This window comes from Protobothrops mucrosquamatus, unplaced genomic scaffold (assembly GCF_001527695.2).
Source record: "Protobothrops mucrosquamatus isolate PMUCROS unplaced genomic scaffold, P.Mucros_1.0 scaffold23, whole genome shotgun sequence".
Lineage (NCBI taxonomy): Eukaryota > Metazoa > Chordata > Lepidosauria > Squamata > Viperidae > Protobothrops > Protobothrops mucrosquamatus.
The window spans coordinates 373,310-386,891 of record NW_015386408.1 but is presented as its reverse complement, the minus strand read 5'-3'; the positions used below and the strand labels follow the sequence as shown (position 1 = coordinate 386,891).

Sequence of the window (13,582 nt, the reverse complement as noted above, 5' to 3'; positions counted from 1 at the left end):
ACAGTTCTTTCTCAGCATCAATTATGTATTTGTTAATAATATCATTCTGTTAAATATATAGATTATTTTTCCTAATCTTTTTCCATTATTTGTTATCTTTCATAAAAATTGACAGGAAAACGTTAAGGTTAATGCTCAGATAGAAATTTAAGCCACTCTATTAGCTATTTTTCATCCTTGAATGTTTCTTATTCGGTTTTCCTATATTTTAAAGCAGAAGAATAACTTTGAGATTGGACCGTTTTTGAGTGAAAAGAGGAACTAGAATGTATTCGTTAGAAAAGCTATTGTTGGTTAACAAGAATTTGTGAAGTTTCCATCATAGTTGTCCTATAGTTTCAATTTGGTTTTGTGAGACTTGCTGATTAATGATTGGAGGATTTAGAAGAGCAGAGTTGGTAGATTGTGTGATGTTTTCTTGTTTCAGATTCACTATCAATTGGGTATTAGTAAATACCACTTAGTTTCCCTTTTATGTTCCAAATCACCCTTGCATCTTTCATCTCCTGATCTAAAGAATGTTCTTCCCACCCAAAATATAAGGTTAATATGTTTGGAATGCTGGCTTCTGAGCTAAGCTGTCAGACCAGGTGAACCATTCAACGTGATATAGTACAACTTAGGCATATCATTTTCCACAGTGGTTGCCCGAGCTTTCATTGCACATTCCATTTAGATAACAAATGCCCAATCCCAAATTCGTTTGTTTGGAAGAGGTTTCTGTTGAATTCCATGGAATTTCTATAAAAGGACTAGTTTAGTTTAGGACTAGTTTCAGGTCACTCACAATTCTTAAAGTGTTGATCTGAACTTCAGAAATGTTTAAAATGTGACTCTTCTCCAAAATTTTAATTTATACAAATATATCTGAACTTCAGAAACGTTTAAAATGTGACTCTTCTCCAAAATTTAAATGTATACAAATATATAATAGTACTGTATGTATTAAAATATACTATTTTAATTTCCGCAGAAGATTACAGCATAATTTATCAACCAGTTTCCCATCAAGATATATATGTGGTAAAATCTATATTTTTTCTAGCTTATGGTTGATGACAAGAGCCCCTCCAACAGTAGAGAACTATTTGAATAATACTTTAACTACTTTTATAAAAAGGAGCTTGACAGCTAGTAAGCAGTATTATTTCAGGATAAATTTTAAATCTCCGATGCTTTTAAGTTGCTCCAGTATGAGTTTCCCCAGTGGATGTCAGTATCAGAAAGAAAAAATAAAAATAAAACAGATATAAATATAATCCAAATTTTTAGACGTTTAAAATTTAAGCAAGGAAATATGTAAAACTAAAATTGGAATAGATACAAATTGATATAAAAACATCTTTCCTGCACAGAAAGAGATTTTCATTATGAAAATATGAAAACCTTTCCATCATAATGTTTATATATAGAAATACTGTTATTTACATGTATTTAAATTCGGTATTACTATACTTTTTATAGCTTTATGTCCCAGAAGGAATATTTTTTTCCGCTACTATAAGTGGTTAATTAATGAATATGTTATGCATATGGTATTCTACACATAAAGAAAATAAAATATTTGAATCTTTACACATAAATTCATTGTTAGTTTAAATAATAACCATATTTTATCAAACTATAGCTGAATTTTCCTTGAGAGTTGTAAATCTTCAATGATTCATAAATACTTTTAAATTTTAATAGTAATTAAATTACAATGCAAATAGCTCGGTTGAAGTAGAAAAACATTAAGTAACGTACAGTACAGAAAGAATAGTTACCTTATTCGATATTATATCATTTCTTCAACATTTATCATTTTGATCAATTCTAATGTTTAAAGTTAGTGTGGATGGCATTAAAAAGCCTTTTAGTGAAGCTCCTAAGAAGTATTTTATTAGGGAAAAAGGAAGAAAGGGCTTCTAACCACATTATCAACAACTGTTTCAGACCTTACTGATAACATTTTTAGCAAGGTAAGCATCTCCCATTTGTTGTTACTCAATACTGGAGCATGTAGAGGGAATAATCTTTATTCTCAAAAGCAACTGCTTCTTGATTATTTGTATTGTTAAATGTTTGCATTAATCAATATAGTTTCATATGATTCAGAGTTTCAGAATGAATTTGAGAGCAATCAACAGCAGTTCTTCAATTGTTTGGACTCTATACTTTTTCTCCCGGATTGATCGCTGTGAATTTAACAATAACGTTATTTGTTACAGGTAGTTCTAAGGTGATGGCCACTGATTCAGAAATAATAGGCAAACATAAATGGCTAACTTATGTGAGATAGTAGAATTTTTGTCAAGCAGAATACAAAATAAAATCAAAAGAATAATTGGTGGCAGAGAGATATAATTGCTAATAGTTTTCTTATTTATAGTTATTAGAAAGATTTAAAATAGAGTATGCTTTTGAACATTGTAAGACTGAATTTGAAATAGAATTGTGTACAAATGGTGAACATGGAATTGCTAAAATATATAAACTTTTATTGAGATTTGAAACAAAAGAAGAAATGAAAGATAACATGGGCTAAAAGTGGGCTAAAAATTTTGATTATAATATACAGTGCAGCAGGAAAATATATGGTTGAAAGGATTGAAATTTACTCTATGTTATAATTTTAAAGAGAATTCTTACAAGATGCACATGTCACCAGAGAAATTGTCTTGAATGTATAAAGGCACTTCAAATTTCCATTGGAAATGCTTGCTGAATGAGGAGGACTAATGACTGATCCTCAGAGTTCTAGCTATTGCGGTGACCCTGCTGTCATGATTTTGCATTCTGGGCACTTGGTGCCTAGCTCATGATTATGATGTCACAGCAAGCTGCAGTCACATGATTGTAATTTCTGATGTTTTCTGCCAAATTTCCAAAGGCAAAAATCAATGGAGAAGTCGGCAAGAAGTCAGAAGTTGCTCCCACCATTTCTTCACCCCATCTCCACTCTCTGTAGTGACTGCCTGTGGCACTCCCTGCCCCTCCGTGGCACCTGCACAACAGCCTATGCTTTGTAGCTCCCCTCTGCGGCAACCGCCTGTCTGGCTATATTCTCCCCCACAGCTTGATTTCCTAGGACTTCTGCCCCTATCCTCACTGAGGTCACGTGAAGTCCTTGCTTAACGCCCCATGTAGTCCTAGGGTTACAGCAGCAAGCAGGATTGCCACCACTAAGCAATGTGATTACATGTCTGCCCTTTACAACTGCATCATTTAGGAACGGAAATTCTGGTAACCTGAGGACTTCTTGAACGGAGTTCAAATCTCAGCTTGACCATAAAATTTACTTGAGTGATTTTTGTTCAGTCATTCCTTCTCTCAGCCTTGAGCTTTCAGGGCAAAGACAGTGAATAAATAAAAAGAAGAGGAAGAAGCATGTCTCTTATGATATGGATCTTTACATTATTTCAAACTCAAAGGAGCCTGTTTACACCTTTTACCTTGAAAGATATATAGAATGTCATGATCTCTTAAACTAAAATGACCTATCTCTATTCTTTGTCAATAGCAGAGATTGATAGACAGCTGCTATGAAAAATTGTGCACATACCACAGATTTTTACCTTAGTTCATGAATGGGTATTTCCATAAACAGCCCTCTTCATCCCATATTCATTTGACCCAAGGCCTGAATCTAAACCTCCAACTCTAATAAAAATACAGCTTAAAACAAATGAGGTAAATTGGATAAGATTCAATGGGTTTCTATCTTCCTTTTTTTTTTCCTGGGCAGGAAAACACCCATCTTTTTTAATTGCCAGAAACTATATATGGGGCAAAGTGAGACCTAGAGGTATTCTTGAAAAATTGTTTTGGCTGGAAGCTGCTGCTTTATATTGGCACATTATTATTAGTTATAATTAGTTATTTCTTTTCCTCATCCATCACATCTATAATCATTAAATTATTGTACAGATACTTAACTAATATAGCCTGCTCTCCTTTTATACTACTGATGTGAATTTAACACTAACAACAAGATACATATATTATGCTATGATTGCCTGCCCAATTTCATTAAAAGACCCTTGTGGTTAAAAGAATTGCAAAGAACTATGCAATTCCTGGCCCCTGTGTGTTCTAAAGCAGTGTTTCTCAACCTTGACAATTTTAAGGCATGTGGACTTCAACTCCCAGAATTCCACAGCCAGCATTGCTGGCTGTGGAATTCTGGGAGTTGAAGTCCACATGCCTTAAAATTGTCAAGGTTGAGAAACACTGTTCTAAAGAGTCTTTTGCTCTTTGAATTGGAAGCCCTGCATTGCTCTAATAAAAAAACCTCTGACTACTGTATAATACGTCATCAGCCATCTCGTAGGAGCATTCTCCGCAAATTTGACAAAATGAACCATGATCCTTGAATTAAAAAAATCAAATAAATTAAAATAAAAAAGTAAAAAGCTGGATTATTAAAAAAAATAACATGAGCTTCTGCACTGAAAAAGACTACCGTGGCTATCCCTTTAAAAACTGTTAAAAAGACACTGGCTATCCATCTGTTACACTGTATAAAGTTGGCTTTCATAGAGCTTTATTAAATCTTAGTAATTTCTTAGTGAGTGTACAAACTGATTAAAACTGAAATGTGCTGTATCTGAGGGGGGATATATTACATGTCCAAATACTGCCCCTTATTTTATTTTATTTTTTTAAAAAAAGTCTGAATGCTTCTTCCATAAACAGCACAGCCATATCTTCCACCACTTATGGAATCAACCAGTCCAAAGTCCTTCACTCCAACATGCTACTTTTTGGCTGGGGTGGGTGGGAGGTTTCAAATGGATTTCTGCATATATTGTACTTCTATTTACTTGCATGGAGTTAATGTTCAGGAAAGTAAAGTAAATGCAATGCAAAGAATCTGCTGGGCTGTTAGAGGGGAATTTAATTTTGTTCTCTTTCATAGGTGAAAAGCAACGTTTAAATTATGAGCAGTCTGGATTTGATCCAGAGGACTCCGATGGGCCAGAAGATGAAGACAACGAGAACGAAGATGACGATGAAGATAGCCAAGCGGAATCAGTTTTATCTGCGACTCCCTCTGTTTCAGCCAGTCCACAGCATCACCCCTCAAGAAATGCTTCTCATGAGGTTTCAAGTGCTGATGAAGAAAGTAGACTTTTGGACTGTTTCGCTGGGGTTCACACAGACTCTGCGGATGGCCTGCCAAAAGCACTTCTCACAAAAATGACAGTACTTAGTACAGTGCAGTCGGACTGCAGGAACTCAGGGCCACCAGCAGCAGCTATTTCCAGAGAAGCAAAGAAGGAAAGCATGCAAGACAGAGCAACAAGCACAGAGCCTGCCGGGTCTTCAGAAACATTTCACACGTCACCATGTCATCAAATGTATGTGGATTTCCCAGATGCAAAAGAAGTCTTAGGAAGCAACTCTCCTTCTATTAGTACTACAACAACTTTGAAGGTGAGAGGAAAGAGGAGTTTTGGTGTTTTTTTTTTAAATTGCAGAATTTATTGCAGGGAAAGCAGGCAGTGCTTATTGTTTTATTGGCAAAATGATGCTTTTCTGGGACACAGGTATTAATCATGCTGACCTGGGCATTTTCAAAAAAATGAGTCACTACAAAATTGGGAGAATTAGATTGCATGTTGTGCACCTTGGTTGCAATGAAATGTATGGGATTCGTTTTTGAAAATGTTACACTGATACAACTTGCATCCATACTTTAATGGCTGAATTGAGGAGAATGGAAGTTACCAAGTTATATCCCTCAGATGTACAGAAATTCTTGTTTCTTGTTTTTCTGCCCAACCTGGTTGAGGAATTTAAAAATGTAGGATTGAAGCATTCTAGTTTCAGTATTCAGGTTAAAAGTTGTTTTTGTGTAGTCCAGGTGAGGACTAAGATGCATACCACACTCTGGATTTGCTATATTCTACTGCCTGGATGTGAGTGATTTTGTATTGGGGGAAAACAGTGGGGGGGTGTATGTGTGTGTGTGTGTGTTCATTTCTGTTATGGTTTAAAACAAATTGGTTCTTTTTGCAAAGTAGTGGATCAATTAAAACCAATCTGAAGTGTTCCAACTACTTTGAGCATCACTGCTGTTTATGTCTAAATTTTAGTCTATCCATGGAATGGTGTACAAAAGAGGACTAAAGACGCATTTGCCAAATATTGCAGGCTAAGCCCACTTAGTTCCCTGTTTTTCAGAAGGCACTGAAAAGCATTTGATATAAGATTCATGGTAACTGTGATCAGAGTTGCAGAAGTTTATTATTTTACTTATTTTATGACAGTATTAATAATAGCAAGCTTCCATGTTAAGTTCTCTGGAGTGCTATCTAGACTGGCTTTATATCAGATTCGGTTATTGTGAACTGAGGATTCGGCCACTATGTTGGATGAATTGTCAACCCATATTTCTTGACTTTGATCCATTTTGGATTTTAACAGCATTTTGAAAGAGATTAAGCACCTCCTCAACTCACTTAGACATGTGTTTTGCTGCCCTCTTCAAAATAACAAATCTTGCAGGTCTTTCTTAAGAAACCTTCTTTGGACTGTGAATACAAAAAAAAAAACCTGTCACCTAGTTGCTAATGACCATTTTAGCAAGATGCTTTAAAATAAGTCTATATCCTATATTTGTGTGCAATTCAATATTATCATCTTTAATGTCTTTCATGGCACAGGGGCAATTTATCTCCCAGATAGATTTTATCCATTGGGATCTAGGAAACATGCCCTCACTGTTGTGGTGCTACCCTCTTTGGATGAAATTTCTCAAGCGATCCATGTGGTTCCCACCCTGATGATGTTCTATAACTTGGTTGTTCTCCAAGGCTTAGGGTAGGGTGGTCGTAGAGGACTTTCAGTTATGTTTGTGGAAAGTGGCTTCCCTGGACATACATGAACATTTTTTTATTGTTTTCTATTTATCTTAAGTTAAGCTGCCCAGAGTTATTCTGAAGTCAGTTCGCCTCTAAATTTTATAAATAAAACTGTTCTTATTATTACTGATTAAATTGGTTACTGAGCCCATTTTAAATCCTTACTTGGCCTGATTTTAACATTAAAATGTTTATTTTCAGGTTTGGATAGCACTGGGCAGTTGTTCTGCTGAGTTCCATGGCATTTTCCACCTTGGATGTGCAGTTGTCTGTAGAAAAGCCAACTTCATTTAAATTACATCAGCAGAGCGAGATTTAATTAAAGTGTTCATGTTGTGATTGTTTTGGTTTCTAAATGCTTGAACAGTGCTACAATCTTGACACAGGTTGTCACTGGTACCAGTGGAAAATACCGTAAGATTATTTTTAACACCACCACAAGGCCATATTGCCTGGATAATTCTTCAGAAAAAGAATATGCCTTAGCTAATGTTGCAACTGTTCCACTAATAAATTAGAATATTGAAAGATTTAAATAGAGTTCAGTCATGTGTCAAGGTATAGAAACAGAAAGGATATTTGGGGATTCTTAAAATTAATTTGAAACCAAGTGACCATGAACTCCACCCATATTTTTAGTCTAAAACATTGAAGAACTCAAACTCAGATCTCTCAGCTAAATCAAATTCCATGCATTTCAGCCTAAGAAGGAACTAGCAGATGCATATTTCAGAACTATTACCATAATCACCTTTCTCATGCTTTCTCTTTTCTTGTGCAGAGCACAGCTTCTTCTAGACTTCCTTCTGTACCCATAGACCAGAGTACACAAACTACAGTTGTCGTTCCTTCAGTGGCATCCCCTTTTGCAGAGATCCAAGAGCAAAAGCATGGAGAACACCAACACACCATGAAATTATCACCTCCACAGACTCATCTGTTTAGCCACCTCCCTTTGCATTCTCAACAGCAAACCAAGAGTCCCTATGGAGTGGTTCCAATGGGGGGGATCCACGTGGTACCTGCTGGCTTAGCCACATACTCTACTTTTTTACCCATTCCAGCTGGGCCAGTACAGCTCACTATTCCTGCTGTCAGTGTGATCCACAGAACTACAAGTGCTCTTGGCGATCCAGCCTGTGCAGTCTCCAGCACCACCAATCACCTTGGTATAGCAGAAGTGAACAGTGTGGTTCCCTGTATCCCTATAGGCCAAATTAATGTGCCAGGCATCCAGAGTCTGAGTGCACCAGCCCTGCAGCCTCTTCCATCCCTGAGCATGGAAACGGTGAATATCTTAGGCCTGGCCGGCACCAGCCTTGCACCACAGATACATCATTCGGGATTAACGCTCAATGCCGTAGGGTTACAAGTGTTGACTGCAAACACTTCCTCTCAGCGCATCTCGAGTCCTCAGGCACACATTCCGGGCCTGCAAATATTGAATATAGCACTGCCAACTTTAGCTCCTTCGGTGAGCCCTAAGACTGCAGATGATCAGGGGATTGTAGAACCACCAGCCTCCAGAAATAACACTTGTGAAACGTTCCAAGACCAGGGTTCTGGAAGCTTAGCTACTCCGGACCCTGCTCAGATTGCCAGTGCTCTATCTTCTCAGAAGGCACCTGCCGACAAGCGGTACAGCATCGAGAATCGATTGGAAGTGGCCCCTGCAAGGGACTGTCGACGGCATGATATCCCGGATAATCCGGACTCTGAAAGTTCTGACTCAGAGAGTCCCAAAAAACCAAAGTGCAATATTAGTGCTATTCAGGTGGGACAGCCTTCTGGATTAGAGCCTCCTGCAAAAGTGAATTCAGACATTTTATCCAGTTCCCCCAGACATCAGATGGTCCCTCAGGATAAAGAATTCCATCGGCCAAAAAGGCTGCCAAAGGTGGACTTGAGCGATGGCAGCAGTGATGATGAGGACAGACTAGTAATTGCAACCTAGGGTGTTTTGGTTTCATGTTGGGTTGTGTGTGGGATTGCGGGTGTTTTGTTTTGTGTGTATGTTTTTTTTTAAAGTAACACTTAACTAGGTTTCTTTGCAAACCTTCCTTTTACTTAAAGCACATATTTTCTGACACAAACTCATTACTAATCTTTGTGCAATCATGAACTCTTGACCAATAATTGTTGTTTCTTGTCAGCTCCGGCCATTTTTTTGTACATGTTGTATAGACAATTGTGCCTTTTTTGTGTTTTATGTTTAGAAAAATGTACAGATTGTCAAAATTATATATTATATGTACATTAAACCTGAGTAGTTACTTTTGTTTCGTAAGTAAAAAAAAAAATCTCATGTCAAATGAAATGATTAAATTATATGTTGCACTGTTAAATGTAAATTTTTATGGCTGTGGGGCGAAGTTTGTATGTACAGATTCAGTTATGTACAATTCCATATTTATTGTACCCATATTAGTCTGGGGGGAGGGAAAAAAGTTCTGTCCATTTTTCTCATGTATGACATTAGCTTTACACTTAAAACAAAAATCCCGTATCTGTGTTATTGAACTATTTCAGTAAAATTTTTGTTTACTGACTTTACTACTGGCTTAAGTTGTACCTCTTTCTAAATGAACCAACAAGAAAGAACAACTTTATTCTGTGATGATGATAATGATGATGACAAAAACATTAAAATTGTAAATACATTGCTAATAACCTCTCCCTTGTTCCTCTCTATCCTGTCCAATTAGTTTTTTTAGGAGAGTTACTGAAAAAGTGATATATTCTTTTGTTTAGCAGTATTGTAAAAAGAACTTCCAGAATACGGAGTTTTTTCTTGTTTCAATAGATTTTTTTTATATTCTCAAAAAACAACTTCGCTTTTTTTTTGTTGTTAAAGTCCTTTATTAAAAGAAAAAAAAAATGAAGGAAGGCTCATGCTATTTCTTGTTAAGTTTGGCTATTTTATTAAAGTCAGGCTGCCACAGAATTAAATATAGTTACCTTTACGACAATGGAAAACCCTTCAGGCTACTTTTTATTTTTTTACCGAAAAACAAGCATAAAGCCTTGTTTTATGCAAGAGCAATGTTGAAAAAAGGTGCTTCTGTTGTTTCCATTTTTAACCAAGTTAAGATTTAAATGCTACAGTAGCTGTTCATTTCTGTTATAAGTTTAAGTTATACTTGCTGAAGTATAACTTAAGATGCTGAAGATGAAGATTTTAGAGCAGGGGTCCCCAACCCTGGGCTGTAAACTGGCTTGCAGAAGTGAGCAAAGCCCCACGTGTGTATGCATGGGATCCAGGCAGTGCACAAACCCGTGCCCCCCAGTCCACGGGAAAACCACCCTCCACAGAACCAATCCCTGATGCCCAAAAGTTTGGGGGTCGCTGTTTTAGAGTATATCTTTAAAGTAGATGTGTTTCCTTCAGTAAGGCAAGACAGCAAGTAACATGGGTGTCACCTGTTTCTTGTCTTTGAAGGATTGGACAGTATTGAATCATACAACAGATGTATAGAAAAAAACATCTATACAACAGATGTATAGATTTCCATGGGGAATCACATCCTATACAATCCTAGTCCATAACTAGATATGAGAAGTAGGAGTTCATATTTAAAGGCAACATTCTTAATACTAAGGCAGTAGTTCTCAACCTTTTTAATGCCGCGACCCCCAACCGGTCGTAAGTCGAGGACTAAACCGGTCGTAAGTCAAGGACTACCCAACCGGTCGTAAGTCGAGGACTTTCCCTGCCCGGGAGTACCGCGCATGCGTGGTTCCGCCCCCTGCGCCGGCCGAGGCGTAGCTGGCAAGCGGCAGAGACGGAGCAGGCCGACCACCAACTGGCCCAGCCCAAGGGAGGTAAGGCACCTGCCGGAAAAGGGGAAAAAAATGGCGGACAAAAAAAATGGCGGACAGCCTTGCTTGGCGACCCCCGTGAAATGGCCGATCGACCCCAAATGGGGTCCCGACCCATAGGTTGAGAACCGCTGTACTAAGGGGAGGAAGGGATAGAATGGATAATTCTCCATTCAGTCCTAGACTTTATTTGCCTTAGAATGCACAATTCCTGGTCACATATCCTGGAAAAGAAAAGAAAACTTCACCATTGCTTGCTGAAAACAATACCCTTTACATTATTAAGATGACTAGAAGCGGATTGTATGCTTATATATAAGCCATTGGAATTTTCATAAATGTTGATTAGCACTGTACATTCTTAATATGGTAGCACAGAATAAGCTTGACTAGAGGAAGAAACATATGGCAATAACAATGCTAACGTTTCAGTAGAAAACTCAGCCTAATCTGCTGTTTCATATGATGTCAGTGGATTATATGATTACCTTTCAGAACACTGTTGAGCAGACTTCTAAAATCCTGCAAGAGATCGAGCATAAAGTCACTTGATTTTCTTGCCAGACTCTTGAAACGTTGCTGAAGGTTGTCTAGGCCAGGGATCCCCAATCCCCGGTCCATGGACCAGTACTGGACCGCAACATGCCAGCAACTGGGCCGTACAAATAAGCAAAGCCCCATACGCAGGATGCAGTCAGCACACAAAACCATGCCCCCTCCGGTCCGCAGAAAAAGCTCTCTCCATGTAACCAGTCCCTGGTGCCCAAAAGGTTGGGGACCTCTGGTGTAGGCAGCAGAGTTCTAATGTTGAGTAGAAGCTGTACGGAAATCATGCTGTAGTTTAAGACACTTAATATCCAGATAAACCTATATTTAACAATATGAAAGACTGTTAGCAAGGACCATTAGATCACTGTGGTTTATCCCTACAGAATACCATTCTAGCCACTTTAAAATTCCCCTGAAGCGAACGAAACAATTCTGCATTCCTGAAGTTCAGTCAGGGAAGCAAAACCTTTGCATTCAGATGAGTTAATTAACCAGGCATGCTTAGCTTTATTTTGTTAGACAAGGTTTGTTTTGCCCAAAGAGGTCAAATGTTAAAACAGACTTGTTTGATTTGCCACCAAACTGTTAAGGAGGTTTGTGTGAAGTTTCTTGCATCCAGAAAAAAAAGCTGCTCTTGACATAATGTCTGACTTAAACACTGGCGAGCAGTTTTATGAAAAGGGTTATTGAAGTTGCGTGCCTGCTGAGTTTTGTGATGGTTTTGAACTGCAAAGTTTACAATGTCATATGCTGAAATTCAAAAGTAATTCAGTGCTATTCCCCCCCCCCAAAGGTGGATTTGTCCATTCTCTTTTCTATCACTGCTGTTATGTCCCCAATAAGTTCAATGGCTGAGTAGGAAAATGAAACTAGATTTTCATAGCCCAACACCCTCCCTATGGTTACACACAACACTTCTCCAAACTATCTAATGTCATCCAAATGCCTCATCAAAAAAATTTTCCGAGCAAATGCTTAGTAAAAGGAGTGCTATAGTAGCCATTTTTATGAAAATGTATTCTTTTTAATAAAGGTGTCTGTAAACTTCACAATCAAATGAATCCAAAATCCCCTATGAACTTGCTGTGAATTGCAAGCTGAGTCATTTAAATGTTTAGAATATGATTATGTTTTAATTTTTTTTAAAGCACAAGAAGATATCCCAGCCAGAAACAATAATACAATACAAAATTGGGATCCGATTTTTTTGAGTATGATTAGATTTTCCCATCAGGAATTATTTGGAAACCAAAAGACATGTCACTGTTTCCAATCTCCACCAATAATTATCTAAGCCAGAAGGGATTTCCTATTAATATGGTCAGATTTATTGTGGAAGCCTATAGGTTTTAATGTTTATATAATAAGCCTAGCTCTATTTCATTTTAATTAAAAGGTATTGCCACGGGGGTTTTTTATGCCATTCTCTCAAATCAGCACCATAGTCCTGCATTCTTAAGCTGCTCAGTCAATTTACTTCCATTTTTAAAAGACAGAGCTTAAGAGGGGCTAGAATTGTCTCCTGGTCCCAGTGATTCATCTCTCTCATTTTGCCATAAATGCGCAAGTTCTATCACAGCTGGCTTTAGCAGAGCAGAGGGAAGTTTCATGTAAATTTTTTCTTATTGCAAAGATTGAGGTTTATTAAAATCATCAAAAAGGCACTTTTCAAAGACCAGGACAGAGCATTGGTTAGAGCATCCTTATTTATATTCTTCAATTCATCAGCTGGATGTTTTCTGTAAGATGAGGTTGGTGACACTGGTAATTCTGCCAGTAAGTATGGCAAGTATGAATACAGCCATTTATTCTCAGCTGATGAACTGACTTAAGTTGGGAATAGTGTCTACTAGTAAGCCCAGTTTCTATGCCCTTGTCCCTTTAATAGTGACTTAATAGGAATATAATCTATGAGCCGTGGTGGTGCAGTGGTTAGAACGTAGTACTGCAGACTACCTCTGCTGATTGCCAGCTGCCAGCAGTTCGGTAGTTCAATTCTCACTGGCTCAAGGTTGACTCAGTCTTCCATCCTTCCGAGGTCGGTAAAATGAGGACCCAGATTATTGGAGGCAATATGCTGACTCTGTAAACCGCTTAGAGGGGGCTATAAAGCACTGCAGTGAAGCCATATATAAGACTGATGGACCCTGAGTGAAGCCATATATAAGACTGATGGACCCTGAGAGGTTCCTGATGGAGCTTGGGCCATATCCGGAGGATCTGGTCCACGACTCGGCGGAAAATCAGGCGGCGGCATGGGAGACAACTGCCGCCGCAGCATTGGACCGAGTCGTGCCTTTGCGGCCTCTGACCCGACGTGGATCTCGACCATCCCCTTGGTTTACCGAGGGGCTGAGAGAGATGAA

At 38.0% G+C, this 13,582-nt stretch overlaps 1 protein-coding gene across 1 annotated transcript in view; it reads left to right on the top strand.

Annotated features, from left to right (window-relative positions):
• HIVEP1 (human immunodeficiency virus type I enhancer binding protein 1) overlaps nucleotides 1-9,634 on the top strand; it is a 52,212-nt gene extending 42,578 nt beyond the window's left edge. The window contains exons 7-8 of the mRNA XM_015810820.1: nucleotides 4,901-5,418; nucleotides 7,630-9,634. Of these exons, the coding sequence (XP_015666306.1) occupies nucleotides 4,901-5,418; nucleotides 7,630-8,802 (1,691 nt within the window). The 3' untranslated portion in view covers nucleotides 8,803-9,634. The remainder of the gene's footprint in view (nucleotides 1-4,900; nucleotides 5,419-7,629) is intronic.
• The last annotated feature ends 3,948 nt before the right edge of the window (nucleotides 9,635-13,582 follow it).